This window comes from Cyanistes caeruleus, chromosome 2 (genome assembly GCF_971803275.1).
Source record: "Cyanistes caeruleus chromosome 2, bCyaCae1.hap1.1, whole genome shotgun sequence".
In the NCBI taxonomy this organism is placed as follows: domain Eukaryota; kingdom Metazoa; phylum Chordata; class Aves; order Passeriformes; family Paridae; genus Cyanistes; species Cyanistes caeruleus.
In genome coordinates this window covers 77,821,357-77,846,702 of record NC_141702.1, presented here as the reverse complement: position 1 = coordinate 77,846,702, position 25,346 = coordinate 77,821,357, and the positions used below count along the sequence as shown (strand labels likewise).

The 25,346-nt window shown below is 37.9% G+C and overlaps 1 protein-coding gene across 3 annotated transcripts in view; it reads left to right on the top strand.

The window, feature by feature from the left end:
- BIRC6 (baculoviral IAP repeat containing 6) overlaps positions 1 to 25,346 on the top strand; it is a 175,370-nt gene that overhangs the window by 135,838 nt on the left and 14,186 nt on the right. For all 3 annotated transcript variants that reach the window (XM_086878080.1, XM_086878079.1, XM_086878081.1), the window contains 3 exons: positions 16,263 to 16,473; positions 24,288 to 24,433; positions 25,224 to 25,334. In XM_086878080.1, coding sequence (XP_086734206.1) covers positions 16,263 to 16,473; positions 24,288 to 24,433; positions 25,224 to 25,334 — 468 coding nt within the window. The remainder of the gene's footprint in view (positions 1 to 16,262; positions 16,474 to 24,287; positions 24,434 to 25,223; positions 25,335 to 25,346) is intronic.

The window sequence follows — 25,346 nt, the reverse complement described above, 5'->3', positions numbered from 1 at the left end:
CTCCCTCACGCCCTGCCATTGCATTGGTATGCGAGTCTGTGTGGACATGACGTGAATGGGCTGGGGAAACAGGCACAGCCAAAAATAAATCTCCAGCACAACACAGTAAGAAGGATGGGGAAGTAGCTGCTTAAGCTGTCAGTGGTGGCAAAGAGTTGCTGTTTGAGAAGAAGCAAATAAAGGTTGTCAGACTTAACATTTGTCAGTTATAGGAAGCTCAAGGAATTCATCCATGTTGGGTGGAAGCTGGCATTTACAAATAACTTCCTCATAGCTACAGTGCATCTCCAGTGTGAAGAGAAAATTTCATGCACGACTTCTCACATGAGTGAAGTGAGTAATTGATTGGAAAAGTCTTTGATTTACCCATAATACTCAATATTTGGAAAGATGGGGAGATACTTTACATTTTGTGTAAAATTAAGAGTCTGGGAGTACATTTTATAGACGTCAATAAAAAATGCACCTGTTTTGAAGTGAACATTACACGGTTATATAGAATCTGGAGTTTGGACACTGGTATCAAAAAACATACTGAATTTAATTCTGTTACTTCCATCTAGGAAGAGCTTTCAAGCACTTAGTAAGGCTTTGGCAACTCCTCAGTAACTGATTTATGTGGTATTCTAAAAGCAGGGCAAATTTGGTTGATTGGAGGTCACTCTGTTCATTACTGCTGAAGTCACTTCTATTGCATGGGAATAGACCTTAGGCAATACAAATGTATGTCATATTTTAAAGATATTCATACTTCAGGGGAAGTTGCCAAGCTATCTTGTAAAAACTCAGTGGTATAAATCCGGCAATTTACAGTCTTGATCCTTCGATGATCATTGTCCTGCCGTACACTGCAGCTACGAGTAATGTGGTACACCCAGAGCATCACAATGCTACAGGTGCAAAATAATAAAACAATACACAACACAAAAAGAAGCAAGTTCTCTAAAGTGTATGTTTTATTTTTCCTCGTATATTTTTATGAATTTATAGAATTAGGATCTCTGTGTACTCTATAATTATTCTATATGCTGTATTTTTTAAACATTTTTTAAAATAGCATGTTTTGACTCAGATAATGTCTAGACTTAAAAGCCTATGTAGTTAAAATGCTGTAATGAAATCCAAAAGATCAGCTGTCCATGAAGACTGTTTTCGCTTGTAGTTGTTCTGAATTTTCCCCAAGATGCAGGAAAGTACTTGAAATCAGGTAGCACATGTATTCTGTCGGGTGATGTATTCTAGTTTTCTTCTCCAACAACCTTCACAAACTTCCCTTTATGAGGTCTGACGGCTTTTCAGTTAAATTGCAGAACAATAGTGCAAAACTGTGTCTCTTGGGAGATGCAATAGTATGCACAAATTAAGATGAACTAGTTGGCTTAGCATAAGCAGGAAATGAATAGGTACATTTCTTCTTTCTTCCTTATTGTTTTTTTTTAATTTCTTTTTTTAATTTCTCCTGATAACACAGATACTGTTTTCTTTGTGGGAGCCATTAGCCTATTTTTTATGATACAGATTGATGTGTGATGCCCTTGAGTCAGCAGTGATAGGCATGGCAAGGTTTAAAAGTATTTTTTTCTCTTTCTCTTCTGCTGAAAAAAGAGGAAGGACTCGGGTCCTCCGTGTGAAGCAACAAAAGTTATTTTTAGCATTCTTACTATTCTCTTTCATGGCTCTTTTACGTATTTCAGCTCAGCATTGACTTGATGATTTTGGCACTTCAGCTGTACACTTCACCTTGGTTTTCCTTCTGATTGAGGAACTTCATTGTCTTTTGGCTGTTGTCTGGGGGTTTTCCTGATTTTGTAATTTAGATGCTGACCCAAAATACCCTTGGAAAAATTCAGAATTCTCTCTTAACTACAGAAGTTTCTCCAGTCAGTTCCTACCTGTCAGTTTTCGCTTAGCAAAAATGGTCTTGTTCTAGTCTCTCCCTCTTGCTCTGAAATAGTTCTGCATTAAGAAGTCAGTTAATGGATGTGAAGTAGTACCAATTCTGCTGCCGCAACCCTTTCAACACCAGCTTCTCTTGTTACTGGTTAAGCTCAATTCCTGTGATCATGGTCAGAATGGACACTGCTGTTTTGTCAAGAAAAGTACTAAGTTTGATAATTGAGTAAAGTTTAAAGAAAACAGCCTTTGGAAGGTGTCATGTGACATGTATCATATTTGTTCAGAAAGAAGTATTTAAATCACTGTCTTCATGTCCTGAAGCAATTCAGAAGTTAGTGACTGATGAATCTTCCTTAGAGGTGCGGATTTCAGCCCCAGCTGCGTGTGGTGACCTTCTGACACTGGGCAATATTAATTTTTCTCTTTTTTACTTATATCGAAAAGAATCTCTTGTGTGGGTATTGTACCTGTATGAAGTGGTTAGTAACTTTTAGAGTGCTTCAGTTCTGATTCCGTGCTGCTCTCTGCAGCTTGGGAGAGGTTTTTTAATCAAAGACAGCAGGTTTTTGGGACTATTCCTTCACAGTGTTTGAGTGTAGGCTTCATGCTTCTGTAAGAGTATTATGGCTTTCAAGGATCAGATTTTTTGAGTTCTCAACTTCCTAGATTTTGGTGTGTTAGAGGACTTCAGTAAGTGAATATTGAGTCCTTACTGGGCAAGCACAGGAGAAGCAGAGTAGTGAGAACTGATCGTTGTCCACGGGGGTGGCTCTCAGAGAATTGCAGTACTACACCAACTTTTTTTCTCCAAAGTCCTTAAAGCATCTTACCATCTGAGAAAGAGCACATCTTGTCTATCTGAATTTTCAGATGACTGATCTTGAAAAACAAAACAAACCTAGAGATTACTGCACTCCCAGCATCTTTTATGTGTTTCTTTCCTCTGTTTTGTCATCTTGATTTGGAAATAGTTTTGGAATAAAAGGATAAAAATATTAGACCACACAACCTCTTATTTCCTATTGCAAGATAATATGAATATATGCTTGTATTTTCAAAGCATTTCAAATAGCAGACTGTTAACTAGTAGATTCGGGTTTTGGATTAGAACTACAACAGAATTTTTTTAAATGTCAAAACTTATTATTCATTTGGCTGGTTAATAATATAAAAGATGTATGAAAGAACAAATTATAAATCTGTAGTTTCAGCTCTACTGTGCTGCAGAAATTTGTTGTAATTTATAAGGAGTTAATTATGTATTGAAACATCAATCTTTGAAAATTAAAAACCTAGGTGTTAAAAGGAATGAAGCACCTTCGATTTGATTTGTAATTGGATGCTGGATTACGTGACAGATAACTCGGTCTTTTCAAGACTGAGGCTTGCTACAGGGAGCTAATTGGAGGTATTTTTTTTTCAACAAATTGGTATTTAGCAAAGTTCACTGAGACACTGGACCTCTGATTCACTCTATCTGTTCCTGTACTGCACACTGTTTTATATGGCTCTTAAACATAAATTCATGAGCTGGTGGATCTTCATTGATTTTTTAAGCTGGTGGTACATTTTGCAGCTGTATGTTCAGAGCATACCTCAGACTAGCTTGTGATTTCTGACACGCCTCGCTTGATCATAGTAAATTAAAGTGCCTGTTAAATTTTCCAGAAGATTTTTATAGTTAAAATACTCAAATATCGGGTGAGAAATAGCAAGGGTAAAGACGAGAATTCAGTGGGGCTTCTCACATCCCACTTCTGCTTCTCATCCACATATGTTTTGTCCTGCTGCTTAAATGATAGAGTATTTTGCTGTGGAACCAAGAGTGAGGTGGTAATTTTGTCTGTCAGTTTCTTTTTATGAGCCTTAAATAACAGAAGTTTTTTTCCAATTGATGACTAAGCTACTGAAGGTGCTTTACAGGACAGGCCTGAAAACCTAAGTAAACAAGATGTCTTCCTCATCTGAGACCACTATGAATTTCTGGACCTTTGTGGTTATAGGATAATATGACTGTCTTGAAAGCTTGAGCAACAGACTGCTTATGTATCTGTATCTGCCTGCCAAGGACCTGTTATGTTTTACTATTCCCCTTTGGATCCACTTAGACATAATTCTTCTGGTACTAAGCAGGGATATACTATTTTGACAGGTCTTTATTCCTTGCACTCCATTGTATAATATGTCTTATGTAAAAAGAAAGTAGACTATGCTGTTTGCCTTCCTGCCTCCTGAAGATGACTTATCTTTCTTAATAAGCTTTCAGGAGTAATAAAGTTAGATGCTGATCCTTGATACAAGGATGTATAGAAGCTAACAAATCTTACATGAGATGCAGCTGGTCTTCGTTTCATTCCTGAAATAGGTTTCTGTATGCTTACTTTTAATTGTTCACTTGAGAAATAAAAGGCCTGGGTCATTGTCTTCAAAAGTGTTTGGGTTTGGCCATGAGTGTTCAGTGAAATTCTCTCTGCCAGTAGACTGTCACTGTCTTATGATGGCTGTTTAGTTGTGGGAAGACAGTGCAGGCCACTGCCCTGACTGTTCAAGGCACAAGGCAGGGAAATTTAGTGTGGAGGGAGCCTATCCTTAGGCTTTCCTGGGTCATTATCTCATTGCTAAGGCCCAAGAGCATTTCACCCAGGAGTTCCCTTTTTCCCTTCATCAACTGGAAGCCAACACTGGTAGCTGTATCCCTGCTCATAGGACAAGCCTGGGAGTCTCTAATACTGGATTGGTTTCTCCTCTTGAAGATAATTGGTAAAGGTGTTCAGCCAGCCCTTTAAAATTGGAGATAACCGCACTGCATCTTTCAAAATTTTCAGAATAAATATTACCAATCTTACCATTTTTTTCTGATTTTACTTTAGTTAGACCATACATCTCAAGTGGTTTCATTTAGACTTGGTAATTATGGTTGTGAATATGACTGCTGGATGTCTGAAATAGATTGCTCTGCACTGCCACATGCTACAAACACTTACAGATTTTACTAGAGGCATTAAGAATTAATTGTAAAAATTATGCCTCATTACCAACAGGCTCAGTCTTTTTTGAAAAGAGAATATGACTTCAGAGGAGAATATGACACCATGCTACATGTCCTATACTTCCGAATTATATAGCAGAAATGTCTGATGTGCTTTCTTCCTTTTTGTTTTTAACTCTTGTGCCTTCCTGGTAAGACAAAGTAACCACTAGCAGGACACAAATGTTTTAAGGTATACAAGCGACCTCTGAAAGAACTGTAAGTAATAAATACATTTTCAATTTTTTTGTGTTTCTCCATATTAATGGTTTTCCCAAATAGTGGCAGCACAATTAGGTAAGCTGCTAAAAATTTCCTGACTAAAGAAACTAACAATCCCTTTCTGTTCATGTGCAGAGCAGATTGCCAGGGTTTGTCCTAGGCAATTTTGCTCTGCTTTTCCTAAGAGCAAGCTCACTGTACTTTCAGGGAAGAGTTTTGTCACCTGGGGTGCGTGGCTCAATGCGCATTTGAAGAACTTACTGAGGCAAGGGCTGGCTTTCATTTTCAGCAATTGAAAGTCTTGCTTATTTAGTCAAGTGATAGGTTTTCATTTTCTGGGCAGTGACAATCTCAGTAGTCATGTATTTCTTTTGTGTTCTTTTTTCCTCTCCTGTTTTTGAAAATAAAATATTGCAAATGTATCTGGCACTTCCCATATTGTTATGCAGACACTTCCCACTCATAGTATTTCCTTTCTTACTATCCGCTGAGGGTATTTTTAATCCTGCGTACAAATCCAAGGAAATGGATCTCTGTGGTTAAAGGAAATAGTCTATGGAAATTATTCCAATGCAAATTACAGTTTTTTATGATAGGATTTGTATCTTCTTGTCCTTTCTAAAGGACATCAAGGTAATGCAGCTTATTAACAAAAGAATATTGTATTTTATTTTGAGTTATTTTTTGTTGTTCTGCTGTAACATAATGGAGGATGATCCATTTTAATTAGTGGTGCAGGAACTTGCATGAGGTTGCATCAAAGGTGAAAATTCTCCTATTCCACAAGTCTTACAGATGATTCTTCCTAATATATATTAAAATGATTGATATCTTTACCACATAAGAGCTATTTGCACTCTAAGGCACTTTGAATATGCAGTGAATACAAAGGGTTACTTTTCATTTAAATTGGACTCAAGCAAGCTGTTAGGCTTTAACTTTACAGCATGCTCTTTGTGTGTTTACTAAAAGCCCATCTTACTATTTACAGAACCAACTATTCTCTGAAAAATACACTGGAGTGATAGAAGTTCTGTTTTGCATATGCACAGTGGCTCTGCTATCTTGGCCAAGCAAAATAATTAGATATTTAATGCAGAATGAGATGCTTAAATAGTCTCCTTTCTATCACCTGAGGACATGATCTTGTAGGTGTGCTCACACATACAGAAAAAATAAAGCACAGGAATCGCACATCCTTTCTTTCCAGTAACAGGCTTGGTATCTTCTGCTGACAGAGCAGAAGACCCAAGTCTTGGCCTTTTTCCATCTGCTGAAGTAATGGTTTAAAAACACTCCACAACTTCATTATCTAATTTTGAATTTCTGTATCTATTTCTGCAGCATGTGCAATGAAATGGCAGGTTTCCATCTTATTTTTGATTCCTATCTTATTCTAAAATACTAGTGACTGTTTTATGGCCTGGAAGAGGTAACGCTTAGACTGAGCATTTCAAGGTGGCTGCTTGCCCACTCCTCTGCCAAAAATAGTGAAATCACTATTCCCTCCTCCATTGCAGGGATGATGAAAGCCAGTTTAACTTTTCTAAAAATCCTGATTCACATTCTAAGGGTAGTGATACCTTTCCTTTCTTCTCTGTGTAGTGCACACTTAAAACACTTGACATGATAAGCAAGCTTCCACCTCCTTACTTATTTTGAACTTACTTTTACTTTTTAAGAAAAGGTTTCTCTGTAGACTATTTTAATCCTGTGTTTTTCTCTGCAGAAAATATTTTTCTTATTTTCCTAAGTGGAAGATGAATTTGACACTTCTAGCTTACCTTTATTATTAGATTTATTTCAGTACACCAACCTCAAATAGAAATCATTAGTCCTTTCTAACTTAATAAATGCCATAGTGGGTTGGATTAGCAATAAGTTTTTTTCCATCACTTGACCAGGCAAACAACTTACTCTCATGTGGTCTCTGATGCCTGTCTTTGTATGTCTTTCTTCACATTTTTCGTATGTTCTTTTAATTACTTTTTCTTTTATTTATGCCTTTCTCTGTATTATTCTTTATTTATTTGATAATTTAGAACATTCCTGGAGCATTGATGCTTCCTTACACTTGTTTTCTAGATTTCGATGCAAACATGATTTGGCTAGAGCTTTATGCTTTAATTGGGTTCCTCTGTATTTTGGTGGTTTTAAGAACTGGTAATGGGTAAATCCAGCTTTCTTTCAAAGGAGAGGTTATTAAAAGTTGCAGTGGGGTTGGATCCCATTGGCAGTATGTGCTTATTCTTCGGTACTTTGCTCACAGCCTTGCTACACTGATGCCTGCTGGACCATTTTTAAAATCAAACAAAACCAATGAGTACAGAATTTTGCATTTTTAGATTTCATTAATTAATTACTCTTGCTTGATGATGTATTCCCAAACCCCATGTAAGATTGCTCTGCAGCCTCCAAGAAGAATCTCTCCGTTACCTGACCACCTTTTCAGGTTTGTTTGGAGTTCTGTATAATGGCAGAGAGTGATCCCTATAGTGGATTCCATTTTGAGGGACTAGAGTGTGGCATTAAATAGTAATATAACCAAAACTAGGGATCATGCGTGGCTTTAGTAGTCACTTGTGCTTTAAAAGCTCTGTTTGGTTTTCATGTTTTTTGTACTGTTTGGGTTTCTTTTTCCCATCCTTTCAAATGCAGGAAATTGTGTCTTGTTTATTCAACTGTACACATTGGCCTAATGAAATAATGTCTTGCACTTTTTCTGGCAGAGGATTTTTTCTGGATTCATGTGTTAAAAGTGCTGTTTGACTTGACCTGTAAACAGAACTTGCCAGAAAATACTCAATTCCACCAAAATCAAATGTTCTTTAAAAAATAAGCAAACCAGAAATGGTTATGAGCAGTAGTTTCAAGCCTCATTACTGCACTATGGATGACTGAGTGACTTCCCTGAGCAGTGCATTTTGCTTGTCTAATTGAGCAGTTTTCCTTTCCTGTTGAAGTTATAGGGTTTTTTTTCCAAGTTTCCTAGAACACAGTAATAGCAATGCCAAGACAAACCAAGATTGTTAGATTGCCACTTTACCACCAATAGTGGGCAGTAACAGGGAGACTATAAAGACTGGGCTGACATGCAGATGCTGCTTTGGTATAGCTAGTATGTTGCCAGGGGTGGTGTCCCATCATTTGTTAGCCTTTGATGGCCTGTTCTTACATCAATTTACCCAATTACTTTTGAACCTGTGATAGTATTTACTACCCTGACATTTAGTGCTAAGCTTTTCCAGACCTTAAAAGTGATGTATTGTGTAGTGTATGTTCTTGTACAAATGGCGCTATTTCTTCTAATAGTGTGCCCATTCCTTTGAATGTATTGATCAGTCCAATTCTACTCACTTTTTTTACCACTCATAGTTTAAAAGCAATGTCTTTATGATACCCTTCATTAGTCACTGTAGCCACAATGTCTTTATTTCATTTTAGATAGTGAAACAGCTCATTCTGTACCATGTTGTTTAGTCACCCTACTCTCTCCTTTCCAGGTCTGTCCCATCTCTTTGATAAAACGGGGAGATGCACATGGTATTGAAGTGATATTAATGCAGTCTCAATAGTAACTTTCTAATTTATCTTCATCTTTTCTAACATTTGACCTGATATTTTTGACCGCTAATGGGCTCAGTGCTGACATCAGAAGAACAAAATTTTCAAGTTGTATCTGAACAATAGGAGTAACAATTTGGAGCATGGCATTGTACCCATTAAATTCAGAGCCCCACCTTCTTGTATTATTTCATTGCTCTGGCATGGGCTTTGTGGCTCATGGCCTGTAAGGGTGCTTAACTCCTTTCTCCTGCTTCATTATTCAGTGGACAAGTGCCTCCTGATGTCATTTTTCCTAATACTGAAAACAGTACTGTGAAAATGCTGATGTTATTCCTATTTTAAAATAAGTGAAGAAAAAGTCAAACTAATTTAATTACTACAAGGTGACAATATTTGGAAAGCTTTTGTTTTATTTTTACCCAAAGGCTAATGTTTTCTTAGAGATCTGATTTTGAGCTACTCTGTTGGCAATCTGTTTTTCTATCGAGGCAGAGCAGAACACAGTGTGTTAATTAGGCCTATTATAAAAGAGGCTTGCCCTGGGTTGATTCTGAAACAGAAAATCAAGAGGCAGCAGAGCATGACGTATTTGGAACCGACACTACTGCCTGCAGCAGCGACTGCATTCATAGATCATATGTTTGCAAAGATGCAGTGAAGGGGGGGTGAAGAATGGCTCCAGTTTTAAAATATTTAGCAAAAGGGTGTGTGACCCTGTCAGAAAGACAGAGGTACCTCTCTCATGCTTGGCTGTATATATGGCCACAAGACCGTGTCCTCTGAAGGTTTTAATTAGAAATACAAAATGAGTGTTTCCTTTGTGTGGTTTTCTTTTTGAACAGTGGTGTTCATAGCAGCTGAGAATCTTTAATAAGATAATGAGATCCTGAAATCTTTAATTTGATCATGGCTGGGTTTTAGGTTTGTGAATAACATACTGAGGCATCAAAAAAAGGGTCTTCACTAATTACTAAGCATGTTTTAGAAATGGTATAAAATAAGCAGAACTTTAGGATCTTACTTTAAGTTTATTTGGAGGTTAAAAAGCATGAAATAAAAAAGAAAATGTAGTGCCAGGTACTACATTTGTAGTATATGTAATGCGGTTCTGCAGTCATGATCTTAACATTGGTCTTAAAGTTTAAGTAAGTAGCAGTGTAATGAGAATGTCTTACTTTACTTCTAGCTTCTTAAGCTGATGATTCCATGTATTTTAAGCTTTATTACTGTGAAAGAAAAAGCAGGTCACTCAGAATACATAGGTATTTTCTTCGGCTTTTTGCAGGGGAGGCTTGGATGCACTCTAGTAAATGTTGAGCATTTGTGCATGATATGAACATAGCAGTTTTATAATGTAGTTACTCCACATAACAGGTGGTTATCTTTCACATTGCTTAAAATTGAGGCAGGATTAGATGGCTACTTCAGGATGAATATTTAACAAAACACAATCATCCATCTTTGCAGGAAGATAAAACTTATCTTACTGAAATAGATCCAAAACAAAATAAGAAATAATACTTGGAGGCATCTCTTGGGTCACTAGAAACTTTACCCCATGCAAGAAGGAGGCCTCCTTTATATTTCTGGGGTTTCCATATGGCTTCTCTCCCAAACACATTTTTCTTTTCATCTACTTCCTTTTAATTGATCATTCATGATCTTCTCTCATTTGCAGTGGTAGATCTCTTTGAGAAAATAAATAAAAAGACTGTAGTTTTGGAAGAGTTTCCAGTGGCACCTTCTGCTATGGTTGCCAGCACAATCTTCTTTTCTTCAACAAAGTCTGGACATCAGTCATGTATATTGGTCCAAAGTAATATGAGATTGTACAGAAGAAAAATGATTATACATCTGTGGGCCTCTAAAATAACTAAAATTCACTAAGTCCTTAAATAATGAGTGCAGAAATCGAGAAGTTACATACAGGAGATAGATTGAGAGCATATTTAGACAGAATTTCTCAGAGCACAGAAGCAAGGAGGGTCTGCATCTGGCAGTGTCATAGCTGTAAAACTGGTAAAGGGGTTGATTTTTTATTTTTCCTCAAGTGGCTGTTTGTGGATTTTTTAACATCAAGTTAATAGACTCCTTTGGGGTAGGAGTTCCTAATATAGTCACAGTGAGAATCACAGTTGGGGAAGGCTTGACATTGGATGCAAGTAAATCAGAATGTTTCATCATTTTCTTACAGAATATTCTTCTGTATTTGTCTCTTTAATTTGCTGTAAAGTGTGAAGATTTTTTTATATAATGGATATGCTGCATTAATAGTTTGCTTCATTTTAGAATAAATGTGCATATTCTTTGTGATATTTTAAATATGCTTTGCAATGGAAATAATCTTATTCTCATAGCCAGTTAAGTTGAACTGAGGATGTTAAATCAATTGCAAAAAAAATTATTGCTGTTCAGTACTATCTATTTAATGGGCCATTAGGCCTGGCTATTCTTTGTTTGAATATTGTATAATATTAAAAGAAAGCAAAGGAGTATTAGACTCAGTTGGGTCATTATCTTGCTACAGATATATATGAAATTTAAGTTGATACCATGATTCTGTGAAACTACCTGCCTTTATGTGCTTTTTCATTATATTAAGATTGTAATTGCATATGGCTAGTCTTAGATATTTGTAAGAAATAGATCTAAATTAGTGATGAACAAACAGATTTGTGGAAAGCAATTGAAACATTTTGAAACCACACATGATCTTTAAATGTTAATTTAAGTTGCTTCCCAGGAATAAGTAGGCAAAAATGCCGTAATATCCCATGACGTTTAGGCATGTGAAAGACTGCAGTTTTCAAAAGACAGGATGCTCAGTGGTTTGTGGAACTCAAGACTTTTAAAAACAACTTCAGCCATACTCCTTTTCCTTCCACCCAAATCAGACTGTCATTAGTATATAAGGGTGACTTTGTTCAATGAAATTTCTTTTTTTTTACCTATTTAGCCTTCATTCAGCATCTTTCTAAATTGCAAATATTGTGGCAAGAAGCTGAACTTCCCTGCCTTAGTTCACTGCCCCTGAACTTCTTTGCTAATTTTCAGGGACAGTAAGACATTGACCTGTTTTTTGGATATGTCCATTCATAATTGCTTAATTAATAAAACAAAGGTGGTGATAAAAATGCTACTGTTAACAGCTGTGTGTGGTACCACTGGTATTCCAGCCTTTAAGAGCACTGCTGTCATCATCTGGCCACCTTGCCATGGTGCTGTTGCCCTGCTGTTCTCTGTCACCTCCTGTCCTGCTCTGTCACAGCTGCCACTGGGCCCCACCCCAAGGGGCTGTGGTGATGTCCTGCAGCTGCCAGCCCACACTCCAGGTTCAGCTGCAGATTTTAGCCTGTGCTCTGCTTCATGCTCTGCCTAGTTGAGCAGGTAAACTGCTGGTATATCTGAAAGGTGAGACCTTGATGTGTATTTACTCAGTCCAAGGTGAGAATCACATGGCAGGCTGTGGGGAAAGCAGCTTGGGTCAGGTGCAGAAGCCAATTCCTAGTGCTGGTTTTGGAGCCTTCTCTGAAACATTGCTGTTGTCACCAGGCAGCCTGATCCTGACAGCCCTGGTTAAGACAGACTAAGAAGCAGGATAAACCTGAGTGCAAATCCCTGCCTTGAGTCTCAAAATAAAATAATTTAATCTTTTATTTTGGTGTAAATATGTGTCATATAGTAATCATTTGAAGAAGTGCTCAGGAAACCCAATAGAAGTTCAGGTGGGCTGTCTGGGGCTGCAGTTGTTTGAGAGTTAACAAGGGGCAGCTTCTGAATCGGTCGTGGTGCTGTGAGCTTAACATTGCTCAGCACTTGACTGACCCACAGACTCATGGAGCACCAGCAGCACAAAAATGGACAGATGGGACAGTCACCACAGCTGGTGGGAGCCTGACAGCCAGGACAGTCTGAACAGGGAGACTGAGAGCCCCAAACCGAGCTCTGTGTAAATGGTATCTGTCATTATCTAGTAACTGTTTTGTCCTTGGGATAACAGAGACTCCTGCATAATGTCTTTTTTACAAAGCCAAGAATTTTACTCTCCCGCTTTTATTTTCTTAAGAATACTGTTTATTTGCAGTTCAGTGTGCTTACATGCATGCCCATATAAATCAAAGGTTGTTGGTGCCTTCTTACACAACAGAAATACCCATATAAAAAGATTCTGACGTACTAAATATCTCCTAATGGTATTTGAATTATAGGTCTGGTATAAGCAAAAGTATTTGTTTCTGTTTCGTGGTGTGTTGGATTTCTTTTCCTATAAGAGAAACTATCATATTTAATTCAGATAAAGTGTTATGACATACCTTCAGTGCTCAATTGAGTCAGACAAAAAAATTTGAATATGTTCCCAAGGGAGAGCATACTTTGAAGAATACAGTGGTTTACTTTCGACACTTGTTCTTCACTGAAGATTATATTTGCTTGAAATCCAAATTGTTGGCATCTTAGTTAGCTACATACTTGTATGTGAGGACAGCAGGCCAAAAGTTCCACTGCTTCTATTTGATGGAGATAGGCTTTTTAAATTTTCAGTTTTGTATTTTATGTTTTAATTCATGTTTGTAGTAATTTAATTTAATTCCCTTAAGGGACTTCATTACAGGATGATTTTTTTTTTTTTATTGTAAACCTGTGTATTTCTATTTCTGAAATATGTAATGATATCTGAAGGAAAGACCCATTTCAGAAATCCCAGGTAAATATGTAGCAAGCACTAAAAGCAGTGAGGATCCCGATGGAGTGTGAGTGGCACAGCCTGAACACTGAAGTTCTACTTGGGATGCTGCTGGACTTGTTAAGCCTCTCTCAGTCCAGAAAATTGTTGTTGAGACATCTGTAGTTGCAGCTGGTCACACAAAGAAGAGGTGGACAGGTTAACAAAGAGTAGATGTGGGGCAGGGTTGTTAAATTACAAAGGAATGTCCTGTTGTCCTAGTGTCTTAAACATAATGTCTTAAAAGTTCCATAGAGCTCAACAAACTGCTCAAGTCTTCTTCACCTCTTTCAGAAAGCAGAGCTGTAGCTGCAGGAAGCATACACTGTAAACAGCTTGGCATTCTTTCAGCTGAAAGCACAAGGAGTAGGTGAACTGCCAGATAAAGATAATGAACAGTAATTTGCCAATTTTGTGTCCTAGCCAGCAAATTTTTCTGATATTTATCTAGGTATCCAGTCTTGATGACTATTTTGAGGATTTAGATTTGGGATGTAAGGGATTTCAGGCATTTTGGACAGAAAAATACACTTGCATGAGTCACAATTCTAAGTGTAATAAAGGAGAAAAATAGTGTAAAACACATATTGGTACCAAAAATTGAGTTTCACAGAGTCTGGCATTAAGGTAAAAGAAGTTAGTAGTTGTTCCCTTAAAGGTTGTTTAAATTGAGGCCAAGTGAATGCATTTCATTTGTTTCTCATGGGCACTATCACAAAGCAGTGCAAGTGAGTTGGATATGCTAAATCCAGAAATGTCTCCCATCTCTCTAGAAAAGATTCCCACTCTAAAGTTATGTCAGTTCAGTTCCCTTCATGATGGTAATTTTGAACTTAACTATCCATTTAGGAAAGGAGAGGGCAAGCTAGCATTGAAGGATTTGAAATTATGTATTCTGGTCTCATGAAAATTTCATTGTTAAAATAAATAAATAAAAGCTTTCCAGAGTGAAATGCTGTGGTTATCTAAGAGGTCATATGTCTCCCTCACTCACTATCCTCATAATAAACAGCTATTGATTAAATTGAGCAGCCACTTGGTCTTTAGCACTACAGGTAGGAGGTGGTTTCTGGCCAGGGCTATGCTATGGTAGGATATATTTTATGCTTGCCCTTTTTTCACCACCCTCTTTTTTATTTTTTTGTGTGTGTGTGTGCATTTTTTAAATTCACACATCATCAGATCTGTATGTGTTTATTTTTACATCTCGTGGCGATTCTTTTGTGGGCAACCATTTTTCACTAGAGACTGAGCATAAAAAATGGAGGCATATATATATATATATGTATATATAAGAATCAGCAGATAATTGGAACTGGTTTTCTTAACGACAGTGTTTAAATTTATTCAGTGTGCTTTAGATATATGGAGTATTTTGACATGGGTTATTTTTAGAGCCATGATACCAAGCCTGGCAGATGAATATTTTATTTTAGTAAATTTTCTTCCTGTTCAATAGCACTTCACCCAGTTAAGAGTTTGTACTATTATAATAGATTCAAAAGACAAATAGCAAGCTATTGATCAAAGAACTCCTGGGAGAGATAAATCCAGCCTTAAACCTGCATAAACTGGCTTGTTGAATTTAGCTTGGCTATTTCTACTGTCCCATCGTGCTGTATTTACAGCTAAGGGTTTGGTGACAGGAGTTGAAAGTCTGTGATCTGCTTTAGCTTGGAGGATGAGATGTGCTAAATGAAACATTAAAGAGTTCTTCTGTGCTTTGTTCTGTCCTAATACAAGTTGTCAGAGGCTTTTTGTTGTCTGGGGTTTTTTGCTGGAAAAAGAATAAATTTATTTTATCATAAACTCAGTCATTTGTGAATATTTTAAACTAGAGCAAATATTTTCTGCAGTTAAGTTAAAAATAGCATGTCCTAGGGGCAGAGTAAGCATCTGTGTTAAAGTATCTGCCTATTGCTACATTTTCAGGATTTCTGTTAATGATACAAAGTCAGTTGAAATGACATCCATTACATATTTGTCCAAACAAGTGGAGAAGAAAAATAAACAGTGTGGTGCTAGAGAATCCATTAGAATTGTGTATCTCTGCCTGTCTTTCCTAATCAGAGGAGGCAATATCTATATTCTACCCATAGTTACTTCTGTAACACATATATATCACACTGAAAAGCACTAAGACAGTGAGGTTTGCCTCCCTAATATATGTTCTTACTCATCTTTACTATTTTGTGGTTCATACATAAGCAGATAAAATTTGCATGCTCTGAAGGATACGTAATGGTTGTTAAAACAATCCTTTCTTCATGAAAAGAAGCAAAACTGGATTTCTACTGAGTAGATAACTTAATTCATTTAACATCCATAAATATTTTTGCAATAATGCAGAGAAATTTTCCAAAAGGGGAAGATAACTGTAAATGAAGTGGGTGATGTGAAAGTCTTTATTAATACTTACACTGTTAGGTTCAGCAAATGCTACTCTGCTGCGCCATAGGTTACAATTTTTCCTCCATAGATTTTTGTTTGCAGTTACTGTCAGCATACAGTTTGAGCCAGGACTATATGTTAAGGTACTAGAAATCAATATAGCATGGGATAATCTTTTTCCATACCTCGTTAGCTCTTTTGTCCTCTTGTGTCTTTGTTAACCTTTGTTTTCCAGGTATCTTGTAAATTTCTTTCTGTACAGGCCCATTACAACACAAATTTGAAATGGCAGTTACAAAATACCGTATTTTATCATTACATTTCATTAATATTTTAATAATTAATAAAATCCAGCTTTTTTATTTAAAACATCTATACTAGGAGTGAAAGGGTCTCCAGTGGTAGTAAATTTTGTCAACTGCTTGTCTCTCGTAGTTTTGGACATGGCTCGACACGTTCCCCTGTACCGAGCTCTGCTAGAATTGCTCCGTGCTATTGCCTCTTGCACATCGATGGTGCCGTTACTGCTTCCTCTGTCAGGAGAAAGCAGCGAAGAGGAGGAAGAGCAGCTGGAGTCACAAGCTTCTGTTGGGACCTTGTTGGCTAAAATGAAGACCTGTGTAGATACCTATACCAACCGACTGAGGTAAGCACTTTTATCAGCCCTGTCCTTCGTTTAAACTGTATTGTGTGCTTGTGCTTTAGGAATGGTACTCCCTAATTTAGTGCTCCCACTGAGACACTCCAAAGCACACTGATCCTTGCTGGCTCCTACGTTCCCTCCTGCTGTGGCAGGCTGGAGAGGAGAATTGGAGGCACAAAAGGTAAAAATCATGGGTTGAGATAAGAACAATTTACTGGAAGCAGCAATAAGGTAAGAGAACAAACATCAACAGTATTATTAACAAAAGTGTACAAAAGAGATAGTGAGTCACATGCAGAAATGCTTACCATGGAGCTCAACCCAACTGCAGCTATACCACCCTGACCCCTCCCTCCAGCTCAGAACAGGCATTATCCAGCTGCTCCCTCCAGTGTGGAACTGGCACCACCCAACTGATCCCTCCACTACACTTGACCAGAAGGAACCCCTTCTTCCCAGAGAAGACCCTTTCCCCTGCCCCAGCAATGGTCTGAGGTGGTATAGAATAACCTTTGGGTCCTGGTCATGTCCTCTCCTGGATACTGCAAAAATTAGCCCTGTTCTGGCTGGAGCAGGACATGTGCTTTTACTTATTATGAATATTGAAGTGAAGGAAAATTGAGTTCTATATATTTCTCTGAATGGATGCTGCCATCCAGAGTGAGAATATACCATCTGTTTGATCTAGATTTGTATTTGTATGTATCTCTCTGGTTTACTGCTCTATTTACAGGAAATGGTTTTGGTATGACAGACATAAGCTGGTATATTTGCATATTCTTGTAATTTCATTGGTAACTATCAGTGTTGCACTACAAGTGTTCATTTCTTTGTTTTAATAATTTTCTGATTCTAGTAATTAGTTGGTTTCTTGATTCTGTTAACTTGCTTCTAATTTAAATACCGTGTCTTAAGAAATAATAGCTTGTCCTTCTCTGCAAAATTTATGCCCTAAGCATGTGCTGAAACATCATGGGAAGAAGATAAATAAAATGGCAGGAAGAGGTGTGAATGTTCCTTCTTCCACTAACTTGGAATTTTTACCAACCATTACCCAAGAGACTTTTTGAGAAGGAATCTCATTATTAGGAACTCTTTCTAGTAGCTCCTGATGGACTTTACCCATCAGTTTCTCCAATCCTTCTTGACTGAGATTGCAAGTCTTGCTTAACAAGCATGTAAGGTACCTGTAGTAGGGATTTTTTTTTTTGTTTTGCTAGTGTAGTGCAACAGAAACAGAACTGGGGAGGACAAAAACCAGTTATTTTTCTTAGAACCCACCTAAAAAAGTCAGCTTGTGCTTGCTGGCAATACTATAGATATATCTCATAGTATATGTAGTCTTAAAATAGGAATAATATTTGGCTTCTGCAGAATCAGTTTCCAATACCTGTGTATTGCATAATACAATGTAATTCTCCACCAGAACCACTGACTGTTTTTTCTTGGCTAATCTGGTCATCCATTAGCCTCAGGTTTAATTGCCATGGACACCTGTATCTTCTTGTGTCACTTCCCCAAGCTGAAGCCTAAAAAGTTTCTTTGTGAGAATGGTGCATGACTGCTACTCATAAGCTCTTTTCAGCTTCATAAAGTAAATATAGTATGAGTAGTTCTTCAGTGCTAGCTTAGGAGCTGGAAGCAAAGAGGAATTCTAGAGTCATAATTATTTTAATATTAGATGAGTTTGATAAGAATTCTGTGGTCAGTTCTTTGTGCATTATCTGTATAATTTTCTTGTATTACTTTGTTATACCAGCACAAAAGGAAAGCTTGTCTTTTACTGGGTGGTTGAAGCATAGTGCTGTTTGTCTTTGAAGCATTGTATAGACAAGGATGAAAGCACCAACAAGCCTGAACAGCCTGAAATCACTGGAGTGGAAGGTTTAAATTCTCAGAATTTTAGTTGAAGGTATGCCAGAAATATAAGCAAATATTGGCATGAATTTCTAAATGGGACAATCTGCTGTTTCTTTTAGATCAAATTGGCAGAACAGCAACCCAAAATTATGGGTTCTAGTTTCAAAGGTGAAACATCACATCCTCTGAGCAGCAGACTTGCCTGTCTGCCAAACGTCATATCCATGTTGGACTGGGAGTGTCCACTTTGATCCAGAATTGAAGGGGAACGGTTTTGGTTTTGGACTTCAGTTGGCACTGGATTTCCTTTACTTACAAAGGCCACGGTATTCTGTTAGAAAATTGGAAAATTTCCGGATAATGGAGAAGACATTTAGGTTTGAGATGATTTCTCATGATTGTTTGAATGCTAGGGAGTCAAAGCCATCAGTGATTGGAGAGCAGTCAGGCTGGTGTAATGACTTGTCACAAGGGCTGAATTTGAGACATGAGCTTGCTGTGATGGCTGAGCCCTTTGCTGCAGAGAGCTGCTGATGTGTGGCAAAGCAGGCTCATTGGAACCATTGTGTGCTGGGTGAGCTTCATGGCAAATGGTTATTCTGCAAAATGAGATGGTGGCTCATTTGTGTGATGTGCTGTCTAGCAAGCTTACTTCTAAAATTCTTAACTATGCTTCATGAGGATGCTGGAATACCACCAGGTGGGCTTGAGGCCTTTTCTCTGCTATGGCTTTTCATTGTCTTCACTGCTATTTTGGAGAACTTCTATTTGAAAGAGTGCATTTTGCAAACAAAATGTATTTTCTTTAGAACTGGGCCCCAAGAATTGAGCCTTAATTTGTTTTAATTTATATTATCAGTTCCTTCTACTGCATGCTAAAGCTCACATTTTGAGTTGATGGTCATCTGCAAGGAGCAGTCCTGCAGCCTCTGGTTTGGAATGCTTCCACTTAATGTCTCTAAATAGTGCTTCAAGCCTCAAGGTGGGGTAGGTAGAGCCATCTGGGAAGAGACCAGCTTTCACCAGTGGTCATTTGCGAAGTCACAGTCCTTTGCTTTTGTTTTTTGAATTCAGGAGATTTGTTTAAGAAACTGGAAGGAACAAATGAGACCATGAGGGTTCTGTGGTTGCAAATCCAGGGTAGTTTTATCCCATGACAGGGAGTCCCAGACTAAGACTGAGCAGCATTGTGCTGTAAGCACTGTCCCTGTGGTGTACAGGGGCTGAAGGGTTCATTGGCTTTACACTGAATGTTTTGATGGAGGCATCAATATGTACCATCACATTTACCTCCAAATACCGGGCACGGGTGAGTAAGTATTAGTATTGACTTTGAAAATTAAAGTTGCCTTGGGAATGTTTAATTCATTATTCATTTAGCACAGCATAAAGAGAAGGCTGTCATCTTCTAGCACAAGCTAAATTAATGGCTTAAATCATTAGCATGTACACTGCTGTCTCTTCTAGCAAATACATTAGTGGCTGTCATCCCTTTAAATATGGGTTGACATTTTCTCTGTTTTTTCTTCACTGGCTGAAAAACTGCATGGGGAAGTTTCTGTGTCTAAATTAAATATTTGGCTCCACCTCCACTCTGGAAATCGTAGCATTTAGATTAAGGTTTTTCCTGCATTAAAGCTCAGGAGTTTGTTAAACTGGTAGCTGTCTGCATAAATAAATTTGTATGCAGGCTGATAGAGTGCAAGGAAGGAGCTGAAGCATCTTACTGGCTTTATGACTTTACTTTTGGTTATTCATCTACTCCTTCATAGAGTACTGAGAGAGATGTAAATTCCCAGCAACTGCTTCTCTCAAGCTGGGGCCCTGCTGGTGCCTCTGGATCACTTGTGTATGACACACAGCTTGGAGAGAGAATGAGCCCAGGCAGGACTGCAGCAGTGGAGATGACAGCAAGAAGGGAGAATGGTATTTTCTCAGCTAATAGTGTGCTTTGCTTACATTATACGTGTTCCCAAATGGCAGAGTACTCATCAGGTTGCTTTTCTCATGTGTGCACAAAGCAATACCGTGTGTTTCAGGTCTTACTGAGAAATATTTATGAACTATCATCTTCAGTAAAGCTGTAATTTTGACCTTGGAGGATTCCAAGATTGAGTCTGACCAAGGAGTTATTTTGTAGGGTCCATAGAGCAGCCACAAGGCTGCAGCAGGACCTTTCTGAGGGACTGGGACCCTCACAGTGACTCTGATCTTTGTTTACTTTGCGTGTTCTAAGATTCCCCAGTGCATTGGTGATATGTGAAACCCTTTGAACTTTGTCATGGGCTTTGGAGTACATTTTTGTCTCAGCCCTTTCATAAGCTTTAGGGAACAAAATAGGCTTTTAGATTTTCCAGACCAGGATATTTTGTTACATGAAGGAGACAGGTACAGTGACCAGATTCACACCTCCATCTTCAGTTCCAGACCTGTTTGTACAAGATTTTTATCTTACAGTGCACCTGTTCTTTTTAAGTGCATTATTTAATAGCCATGATAAACACATTTTTCAGAAAGGGCTGCTGTGGTCTTCTAATGTAAAAGAAATATAAAATGAAGTGTAATAGTTCATGTCTGCAGTGGTGTTCAGTTCTATCTCAGATTGCAAAACTCTGAGCTTTAAAAATTATCATCTGAGAGTACATATGGCTGGGGAGCCTTTGACAGATTTTCCCATCTAGAGTCTAGGGAATTGCTTGGTTTTCCATATGCTGATTGTAAATAAACTGAGAAACAGTAAAGTACTGTTAAATTTCTCCAAACATTTGTGAATAATGTTAAAGTAGAGAATAAAATAATGAGGCAGATGCCCACAAGAGAGATGGAGAAGGACTTTTTACAAAGGGCATGTAGTGACAGGACAAGAGGGAATGTCTTCAAATGAAAGAGTAGGTTTAGATTAGAAATGAGAAAAAAGTTCTTTGCTCCAAGGGTGGTGAGGAACTGGAACAGGTTGCCCAGAGAAGCTGTGGTTGCCCCTTCTTTGGAGGTTCAAGGCCAGACTGGATGGGGCTCTGAGCAACCTGATCCAGTTTAAGGTGTCCCTCCCATGGCAGGGGGGTTGGAATGAGATGAACTTTAAAGTCCCTTCCAACCTAAAGCATTCTGTGATTCTGTGATCTCACAAACTATGCAGGATGGATCACACTCAGCTGGTGGTCTTTTGAATCAAATAAAGGTAGGAAGACAAAATGAGGGAAGAAAAAAATGGATGTCATCATTCATACGTGCCTTGCCCACTATGGCAGTATCAGTTGGTTTGTTCTCCAAAAGTGGGGAAAAAGTTTACCTTTAGCCTAACTAACCATCAGAACATACAAGCAACACTTGCCTGAGGAAGCTAAATGTTAATAAGGCAGTATGTCTGATTTTGGGAATTTGTGAATCAGCTGTCTTATCCTCCCTAAGAAACTGACTGAAATCCATGATTAGGCAGAATCAAGGTCAAAAAAACAATACTTGGATGGGGCAGAGGTGTGGTTGAGTTAGATTTATCCCTGCATTTTGCTTCCTGAACTGCTCTTCCACATGTGTGGCCTGACTCAGAAGTTAGGCAGCTGGATAATGTAGACCTTCACACAACCCCTGGATAACTACAGTTGTCAGGGTAGAGCTGAGATGTTCTGAAGAGAGGCGGGGTGGGGGTTTCTGTTGTGCTCATGACTGCAATGGACAGAATCTCCTTTCCCTGGTGGCCCAGGAGATGTTAGGAGAATACATTCTCTTTTGACAGTTCAGAAATGCTGAAGTGTAATTTGTGGACAGCAAGGAGAACATGAGGAAAATACATTATTGGTACTGAAAGTTTGCATTTGAATACATGTCTCCTTTCCTCTGCTTCTTCAACTAATATATATTTCCTGTCAGCTGAGGTAGTTGCTGTCAGTAACTCACTATGTCTGTAGGAGTTTTTAAGCACATGGTGAAGCATTTTGCTTTTGAGGCCAACACCTTGATTTTTTTGATTCTAAGACCAAGTAGAAGGAAGAAAACCAAACAACCAGTCTAAATTGTAAAAGCAAGTAGATGACAAAAGAGCCACAAGAGCACTGTTTTGAAAATGAATTTTTAATAATTAATTTTACTTTTGCTACCTTCACCAAACACATTTTTATTGCTTTTCACACGTCTGTCTCTTGTATAACTCCCACTGACATTTTACTTCAGCCAGAATTTCTCCAAGGGTTTTGTAGGAAATAGCTTAAGGCTTCTGCATCAATAGGAGGCAGATCTAAATCTGTGTACCTTTCTAAGGACTGGTAGCTGCTAGCATGTGCATGATGTTAAAACAGGTTATCACTGAGGTTTAGTAGGTTTGAATGTATATTTCTGAAGGTGCTTAGTAGCTTATTTTAAAAATTGGCCTATTTCTTTGCACAAAGAAAAATGTAATAATAAGGATTGCAAAGTATGAATGAGAGATGCAGCTTTTTTGTCATATGGTGTCCCTCAAATGCGGCCTGGGGCTGGCTGTGATACCTCTGATTCCTCCTAACTTTGAGGATCTGAAAGCTCAAAATAGGTTGAAGTCAGCCGTGGGTTAACATCCTTTTGGATTAAATCTGGAACAGGAAAAATGGACCGCGCTACACTAATGTATTTTGTTATTAATGGTCTCTAGGGATATTCTCATTTGATTAGGTACAGTTCAGAGACCATATTCAGTACTACTGTAATCACCTCTATGGAATAGTTTAGAGAGACATTCATTATGCATGATTTCAGGCTAGATTGAAACACAGAAAGGTTATAGTTGGTAAAATATGTTTGCTATATCAAAGCATTAAATTGCTGTTTTTGCTCATGTAGATAGTTTCTTGGTTAGTCACTTTGCTAGTGAGAAAGAGAAAACTACTTCATCTTGGCTGTTGAATTTGTTTGGGTCTCAAAATGAACAGTTGCTGTTGAAACAAAAATGTACAGAAATGAATGTAAAATAATTTGGGTGCTGCTGGCATTAAAATCTCCCAAGTTTTGCAAGATGACAGTGTAAATTTATGCTAGCTCTTAAAACATAGAAGTATTTAAATACACACATTTAGGTTACATTAGTATCAAATACCCTTGTCCTCATTTCAGCACTTGACTATGCTAGTAAGGACTGGATTGTCACAGTCTGAAGATTTAAATGTATCTTAGACTACTTTGCAACTAGCTTCTACCAAACAGCAGTGTTAGTATGCACTGCATGTTCAAATAATTACCAAAAATTTGGAATGTTTAAATTGACATTTTGATTTGCAGTATTTTAATTATAAACATCCAGTGTGACCTAGTTGCTTTTTATATTTTTAGGCTTTTAAAATTATATTACATTAAACTCTTTATGGAAATAAAAGCTCTACATTTCTGTAGCCCAGAAGAGAACTGCAGAGAGAAGCAAAATTCATGTTTGACCCACGGTCCTGTGGTACCTGGGTTGATATTCATCTAGATTCTGTGAACTTTTACTGGAGGTTTCCTAGAGTTTTACCATTAGTGTGTTTTCAGCAATTGCTAGTGTACTGTATAGCAGGAAAGAGCACTTTGTCACCTCTTTAGGACTTAGTTTTGCTCAAGGATCTGCAAGGATGAAATGCATATTTATGACATGATCTTTGTTAGATTGATTTTGTAAAGCTTTCTAATCTTGTGTGAAGGTGTGCAGGTCAGCCTGTGGGGTAACAATCAGGAGGCCTGAAATGTTGAAGCAGAAACTGGAATCTCTGGCTTTGAGTTCATATTTTCACTGCTCATACCACCTGTGCCTCTGTTCGTCAAATCAAGGCAGCATGTTCAGTGTTGGAACTGTTGGCTGCTGCATTCAGTGATGAACCTGGAGGTACAGAGACACATTCCATTTCAGAAGGCTTGGTTTAGTCTCAATCCTTTATCTTTGGTGTTTTTCCCTGTTGACAGATGCACTGGATACTGTATGTCTGGTTGAAAGATATATCCTATTCCTTTGCCCCTTGCAGGTCTAAAAAAGACAAAGCTAAAGCGGGAGTAAAACCGGATACTTCTGATCAAGAGCCAGAGGGACTGACCCTCCTGGTGCCAGACATCCAAAAGACTGCAGAGATCGTTTATGCCGCGACCACCAGTCTGCGCCAAGCAAACCAAGGTGAAACACAAACTCTCCTATGAGTACTGTTGCTGTTTATCTGTAATACAGCCATTTGCAGGTAACTTATAAATCAGCATCAAAGCAAGGCAAAACACTTCCCTCCTGTCCCCAACCACTGACTGCATTGTCAAAGGTGGTTGGAACCTTGTGGTAGTTTTCAGTATTTTGATCAGAAAACAGAATAATTCAAGTAAGTTAGAGTACACCTCACACCTTCCAGCACAACCTTTTTTTATTATTATTTTTCTTGGCAGAAAACAACAGGCAGGACCTTTAGTTGTAAAACTTTTTCTGTTAAAACTAAATCTTATTAATTGGATTAATTATTAAGTAGATGAATGCAGATGTTCAGAAGACCATCTGGTTGTCTAGTAATAAAAACTAAAGATTAAGTAGCTGAATCAGGTAAGTGCATTTTCTAAAGGCATGTATAATCGGCTCCTGATTTTGGAGAGTCCAGGAATGCATGTGGGAATAGCCATTCACATAATTATATGTCATACTTTCTGTTTGAAATTAAAAAAAGGTAACTTAAAGAATAAAAAAATATTCAAAGAAACAGCACCAGTCATTAATTATTTCTAAGCTGCGATTATGATCTTAATTTACTCCAAGCTTTTCACGTAATGATACACATTAGTGAGAAAAAGAGATTTGTATATCCTAAGTAATGCCCAGTTTTGAGATGTCTCTGTAAAAGAATGTAACCATAAAATGTCAACACTTGCTGTGCTTTTCTTGGGATTACATAGTTAACTACAAATAATGGTCACATTTTACACAACAGAAAAGAAGATGGCTGAGTATTCCAAGAAGGCTGCTGTGAAGCCCAAGCCTTTGTCTGTTTTACGATCCCTTGAAGAGAAGTATGTGGCTGTCATGAAAAAACTCCAGTTTGGTAGGTTGAGAA